Source organism: Pempheris klunzingeri, chromosome 22 (assembly GCF_042242105.1).
Source record: "Pempheris klunzingeri isolate RE-2024b chromosome 22, fPemKlu1.hap1, whole genome shotgun sequence".
Taxonomy (NCBI): domain Eukaryota; kingdom Metazoa; phylum Chordata; class Actinopteri; order Acropomatiformes; family Pempheridae; genus Pempheris; species Pempheris klunzingeri.
Genome location: NC_092033.1, coordinates 8,646,393 through 8,653,257, shown reverse-complemented (window position 1 = coordinate 8,653,257; position 6,865 = coordinate 8,646,393). Strand labels below are relative to the sequence as shown.

The following is a 6,865-nucleotide window of genomic DNA, read 5'->3' as shown; positions in this document are numbered from 1 at the left end:
ATAAACATGTAAGTTGTGTAAAATTCAATTTGAATGAACATAAGTGTTTGTCATCTATTTAGAGAGGTAAGGATGTTTATAGGCAATAAAATGGCTGTGAGTGGGTGAGTACAGACAGGCAACATGCTACAGTAAATGCAATAGATGAGCTAATAATCCCAAATCACATCCATGTGAAACCTTTAAGTCAGTCTCTATGTAAGCTGCAAAACTGGGTACTAACATACTTGCAAGAGTCATACCTGAATGTATTGAATATATCTTCCTTGTATTTCAATATAATAATTTCTTTCATTTCTAATTGATCTTTTCTTTAGAAAAAAAATGTCAGAGGAATGACATGTAAAACAAACTTTCAGAAGAGCATTTTATTAAACCCTAAAATTCTACAGAGATAAAATTACATGCAGGATGGAGAGGACTGCACGAGCAATGAGATGTCACAGGAAGGCAAAAAGGAAGTACATCCTGAATCCAATTCATAGCAGGTGTGAAGTTCATGGCACATGGTTCTACCTGTCTGTGGTGATCAGGATTTTAGCATTGACTGAATGAAAGCAAACATTTGACTACTCCAAAATGATTCTGTTCTTTTCAAAGAGAACTCATATCCACAATAGTATACAAACAAGAAAATGAATTCCTCACAGCTTTTTTTGTTTGGCTAATCTGAGGTTAATGTTTACCACTCCCTCAAATGACTCAACATATATTGAAGGTAAACATTGCTTTCCAGTGTCAAGTCTTTTGGCCCTTTCTCACAATTAGGGGCTTCTTGTCTCTTCTATTCCACAGAAATTCAGACCATCGTGGAGTCACTAAGGACTACCGGAGCAGACTTCATGTGAGGTTATTCGTAGATGCCTTTATTGTGGCCAATTTATACACTGAGATGGTTTCTATTACTTGAGGACTACTTAAGTACACATGATAGAAGGCCTATACAGGCCCCCCAATAGGGGCACATCTCAGTTTTCATGAATTCAAACAGGCAAGCCACACAGGCATCCTTCATATATTTCACAATTCACAGAGAAGACCCTCATTCATTTGCCTAAAGACACAATCTAATTCCCTTCCCTCCAGAACACTTTGACTGTAAACATGACTTTAAGGGATGGCATACATTGATATGATATGACACTCCTGTCGTTGGTACTACGGACTCTGTACCAAAAAGAGGGCAGGTCAGTTCATCAATTCAGTGTTACAATGCTGACTGGATGGAAACAGTCTACTGAGATGGTGAGGAGGATACCTGCCACTGACGGAATATAGCAAACACCCTTTTAGACTTGTCACGAGGGCTCTGGGAGGAAAGAGAGAAGAAGATATTTCAGATATTGTTTAGATTAAAACTACATAGCAAAGTGGTAAACAAAACAAAAATTAGAATGAATAGTATTGCCAGGCATCATTTTTTGGAGGGTGTGACGTGGTCATTTTATGTTAAGAATGCAAAGTGTTAACTTGCTTGTGCTGGACTGCCTCCTGCTACGTTAGAGTTCTTCTTCATGGGGATGAGCAGGTTGAGAGCAGCTTTCCAGCCCTGCTGATGAAGCGCTGAGCCTCCGTCCAAAACTGGCAGTGCCCCTGGATCCACATTCTCCTTTCCCACAGAGATCCAAGGACACCAGTCTCTGTGCTGAGCGAGGGGGTCAAATGCATTCCTATGCAGAAGCCCATCCTGAGTAAGTAGAGTTCAAAAAGCTGATTGAAATATTCAACTCAAAACAAGTAAGAAGCATCTGTGATCTTGTTGCCTATGACAGCTTGTCAGGTGCGGTGATATTACTTTATGATGGCATTCCAATTGTTTGCATAAATGTAGTGCTAACCTCCAGTGCTACGATCATGACAAAAACAGCTTGAAAACTAGATTTTCACAGCAATTGTCTTCTTGGAATCATTTCTGTCCAATCTACCATTTTAAAATGGATCATTATTCATTTTCTGATGCTACTGACTTCAATGTTACAGATCTCCTTGAATGTAAATGTGGCAAAATTGATCATAACAGGTTTGCATGGAGAAGCGAATTAAAAATGTGATTTCAATTTGATGAATTGGAGTTGTTAGAATCATAAGGACAGTATAAATGACCAGGCAGTATTGTATTAAAGTCAACTTGTGCACATGGAGCCCTGTGCCATGATAAATCCCCAAAAAATAAGACGTAAAAGCAGTGGAAAGGCTAAATCTTACAGGACCACCAACTGTTGAGAGGCAAAGGCGTTTGGGTGGGTGTTGCAGGCTGGCAGCGCCATCAGTCCCAGTGTTGTCCCCTTGTCCTTTGCCACGAGTTGCGGACCTTTTGCCCCTGGTCAGGGGACTTGGCAGCTCTTCGCTGGGGCTTGGTGAGTCTCTGCTTCTGGCACGCAAAGCAGAGGGGGAGGAGGTTCCCTCACCCTGTGACACACACCAAAACATAGTAAAAAGGCAACCTGGCACATCATCACTTTCATTTACCATTGTTGTACATAAAGTCATTCTGCCTAAAATGAATATGTGTATGTTAGCCTTGCTTATTTAGCTGGTCAACCTTGAGGTCCTTAGAGCTTGCCTGGTCAGACCGGGTGGAGTCCTGGCTCCTCAGCTTCATGCGGCATGGAGTAGCAGGAGTGGATGAGGCAGTTGCAGGCTGGTCCCCCTGGCCCTCATGCGTGGCTGCTGAGGCAGGACCTGTTACTTGAGCAGGGGGGCCTACAGTGTTTGGTGAAGTATCTCCATCGCCTGCTGTTCCCTCCATCTGGTAAAAGTTCCACAAGCCCACCTTGCGCATACAGTATGAGCAGGTGAGGATGGGCAGGTTCATGGCGTGCATTGCTGGGCTAAAATGGAAAAATCCATGGTTAAGACATCTTGATCAGGTGGGAGACTGCTAGTAAATGCTGTGCCACGTTTCTCTCAGTTTCTAAATCATCTATCCTGTCCTTTCATTATGTTTTCTTCCATGCAGCTGCTACATCATAGAGGATTAATTTGACACTGGGGATTAGAAAAACTAGAGGAACTAGGGAACTAGAAAATGTGGCATAAAAACATTCAAAAGTGTATTAAGGGGTCAAGCACAGCAAAAAGAGTGTTTCATCTCACCTTGCAGCCCAGCCACAGAGAGAAACAATGCATGCAGCCACTTGGACAGCCAAAGGTTCAGAACACAGAGTCCCTCCCTTTCTTTTTTGTTCTTCCTCGATCAGCTGCAGTATACCACTGACAACATCCTCAGTCAGTGACTGCAAGGAAACAGTGGACATTAATTACACGTGAACAGCTGAAAATGTTATGTTTGTTGAATACATCTACACATAAAGTTCACATTTTTCCACAATGAATCGGACTATTCTTTCGGTAAAGTCCTGGAGCCATTCCTCTGAGCCCTTTCTGTAATGTGAACAATGTTCAGAACGCTTCAGAGGGCATTTTTTTCCATAAACAAAAAGACTCAGACTCTTCTCCTGCCTTACCATAGACTTCAGCTGCTCTGGTTTCATGGCTGGTAGCTGCTGTGCAAGGAGACAGGTGCTCTGGAAGCGCTCTAAGAAGGCAGCGAGAAGTGCAGATGGTTCACAGGCTGGAACCAGCCAGAACCGCTCTGAAATGACATCGACATTCGCCATGACCGACATGTGGATCACTTTCATTCATATTAAACTTTACACATTTTTGTTTGTATGTGCATGCAGATACAAAATGGTTGCTCCTACCTGGGCATGGAAAGTCAGGCCAGGGGCAAAACTTCTCATGCTGCGTCTGAAGCTGCCTCGATATCTCTGCAATGCGGGATTCATCTACAAAAGAAAGGAGGAGAGTTGGCCATTCATTTTTGGAAGAATGGCAACGTCGGCCTAGCCATGCCAAAATAAAACGTGCTCCAACTTTGACACTGTGTTTCCTGTTGCTAAAGGTTTTGCTCACATTTATCAAAGTCTAAGGTTGGTTGTAGTGATGCACAGAGGAAAGCCTGGCAGCTGGAGCACTTGAGCATGTCGCAGCCAACGTTGATCCAGCCGTACCTGGCGCACATCAGGGGGGACAAGATTCGGGGTTTGCCTGCCCATTTCAAACAGTGCTATGCTAAGGAAAATTTCACTCACACTACACAAAACAAGTATTGTCACATTCATTATTACTGTAAATGTGTATCAACAAATACAATCATCAAAAAATCCAGCCGCCTCATACTGGGTTAAAACGAGTAAAAGGATATTGAATAGGATTCCACTCTTGAGAAAAAGGCTTCTCTGTTCGTTGCCTCACAATATGCTTGAGTGTTGCTTTTTACTTCCAGGACTCTCAAATCTGCTGATCCACTGAAATCCGCACAAAAGAATAAGCACATCTTCAGTTTCCACACAATTTATTGTTGTATTTGAATGACAAAAATATGCAGTTGCTTAAATCTATGTACATTGCAATATTCCTTATACCTCATAATGAACCTGTGCAGCTAGAAAGCAACAATAAGTGAAGGCTTACTACATGTGATTAAAAACGTAATTGAATTAAACAGTTGTGAATTTTAAAAAAAGCAGACAGCAAACTGAAAAGCAGAGATATAGTTATTCGTCATTTCAAATGAAAAAAGCTTGCATGACGAGAAAATCGAAAATCAAAGAAGCTCCATTCTTCTTTGCTATATCAATGAACAGTGAGCAGTCTTAACTTAATGTATTCAACCTGGCTTTGATTGACTGGGCAGCAAGACAATACTCTAGAAAGAAGACTTAGACTTAGACTTCTTTTATTGATCCCCCGTAGGGGGAAATTTACATGTTACAGCAGAAAAAGCTGTAACATGTAAAAAGAAAAAAGCAGAAAAAAGAAAAAGCAAACTATAAGCGCAGCAAGTCAGAGTTAAACTTCAGGTCCCCACCCCCTTGTGTGCACGGGAGCGATAACACAGCTAGCAGCATGATAAACCTGTCCTGCAGACGGACTGCATAACAAGCACAAGAGTGCTATGCAAACTCCCGTCCATGGCCTCCAAGCTCCCAAATCTGTGGAGACTTGTCCCTCTTCAAATTACGCCGAGCGGAGGCGGCTAAAGTAGCAGAGCTGCCAGGCTAAGTGGCTAACCAAACTAGCTAATGCCAACTTTTTCTTCGGCCCCTGTAAATCAAACAAACAGCAAGCCTTTGTTCAAAAAATGCACCTGTTGGCTCCGACATCCGTTGACGAAACTCCATCGTTGAGAAGTTCACGAATTTTCTCCGGAGATGCAAGAGAGGACCTTTGTTGATTAGAGTTGCCGAGACGATCCCCACGACTGCCGCCGAGAGTCGCCATGATCGGCTCTGAGGTCCCCTGGAAAATAAGACCTGAGCGCAATAGTTCCGCTCTGTAAAAACAGCAGTGACCCTGCGAGGCTTCTTCGCTGTCTGCCTCATTTGAATTCTGTGCGTGTTCCACATCAGAATGTCCTTCGAGTATTTATCAAGTAGAAATTACCTGTGACAAAAGAAAACCAGAGGAATAAACAAACAGCAAGTTTAATCCAATAGCTTTTTTTCATTTGACAGAAGGAGCTGCCTTGTTTAAAGGATAAGAGTTCATGTTTTCTTTCCTTTTTGCCAGAAATAAGATTCCTCACTGGTCCATTTTGGTAGATATTTATGGTACGGTAATCAATGGTAAAATGTGATTTTTCATATGGTATGTTATGGTATTGTATCCATGGCAATCTAGGGTAATGTATGGTATTGAACGGTATGGTACAGTATTCTGTGGTAATGTATGGTATTGTATGGGAATCTATGGAAACATATGGTATTGTACAGTATTCTATGGTAAGGTATGGTGTTGTATTGGAATCTATGGAAATGTATGGCAATGTATGGTATTGTACGGTATACTATGGTATGATACGATATTCTATGGTCATCTATGGTATTCTATGATATGGTACGATAATCTATGGTATTCCATGGTATTGGCACAATATTCTGTGGTAATCTATGGTATTCTATGGTATATGGTAATCAAATAAGCAATTAATAACATTACCTCAAACTACCTGCTGCATTGCTGTTGCATACTGGATAGATCTTTGGGGCCCACTTTACCCAGCTGGTAATAAATTACATCTTGCCATTCATCCTGAGAGCAGTTTCTGTGGATCCGTCCACCTTAAAAGGAACACATATCCTCCAGAGTCTAGAGGGCACTATGTAGTAGTTATGAACGCAACTATCAGACTCAACCAGAGTGAACTCAACCCAACTTAACTGAAATCTGACACTGAAGTTGGAGGTCCCATACGCCAAGAGTTATAGATATCTGAAAATAATTTTGTTAGGAGTAGGGCGCTGTTTTATAAAGTAGGCCAAACCCATGTTGAAGCAAAGCATACATTTTCTTTTTTCTTTTTTTAAAAAAAAAAAAAAAAAAAAGGCTAGCCTTCTTCAAAATACATTAGAATAATGCAGACGTTTTTATCATGTTTTTTCGGGGATGCTCACTAGCACTAAGAATATTCCTTGGAATTTGGGTGCTTTAATGAAATGAATTCTGTGATTGCAAATATGTTGTTTTTAAGGCTAGCTCGGATACTATTATGATTTTAGGCCTGAATAAAGACGTAAAAAAAAGTATTTGATACTCCAACAGAATTATATATCTTGTAACATTAACACCACTATGAAGGATGGATTTTACAAACGTGATTGGAAAAATGGTGAATTTTGTGATTATTTTTTTTAAATACTGAGGAAATTTGTACAGAGTTTGGTTGGTTGTCCAACAACATGTAAAAAAAAAAACCCACTGTTGTTGTTTTGAAGACACGCGCAGTCCCGCCCATCTCTACTGACGCAACGTCCTAATAACGAGCCCTCTGATTGGCCAAGAGTCTCGCGGCCGGGGG

General features: G+C 41.3%; 1 protein-coding gene across 2 annotated transcripts; it reads right to left on the bottom strand.

Moving 5' to 3' along the window:
- Positions 1–371: 371 nt before the first annotated feature.
- On the bottom strand, positions 372–5,290 carry zc3hc1 (zinc finger, C3HC-type containing 1). 2 transcript variants are annotated; one of them, XM_070853665.1, is made up of 10 exons: positions 5,156–5,290; positions 4,211–4,313; positions 3,919–4,069; positions 3,708–3,791; positions 3,468–3,595; positions 3,097–3,236; positions 2,543–2,831; positions 2,206–2,409; positions 1,475–1,687; positions 372–1,309 (listed from the first exon to the last, which is right to left on the bottom strand). In XM_070853665.1, the coding sequence occupies exons 1-10, from the start codon at positions 5,287–5,289 to the stop codon at positions 1,235–1,237; spliced, it is 1,521 nt and encodes a 506-aa protein (XP_070709766.1). In that variant the 5' UTR covers position 5,290; the 3' UTR covers positions 372–1,234. The 2 variants fall into 2 exon arrangements, with proteins under 2 accessions (XP_070709766.1, XP_070709767.1); XM_070853666.1 differs by having other exon boundaries at positions 2,564–2,831.
- Between the last annotated feature and the right edge of the window lie 1,575 nt (positions 5,291–6,865).

Coding starts and splice junctions, on each gene's coding strand:
- zc3hc1 (XM_070853665.1), bottom strand. CDS start 5,289: ATGGCGACTCTCGGCGGCAGTCGTGGGGATCGTCTCGGCAACTCTAAT. Junction 3,596..3,707: donor GCCTGACTTTCCATGCCCAG/GTAGGAGCAACC, acceptor ATGTCATTTCAG/AGCGGTTCTGGCTGGTTCCA. Junction 1,310..1,474: donor CAGGAGGCAGTCCAGCACAA/GCAAGTTAACAC, acceptor CTTTCCTCCCAG/AGCCCTCGTGACAAGTCTAA.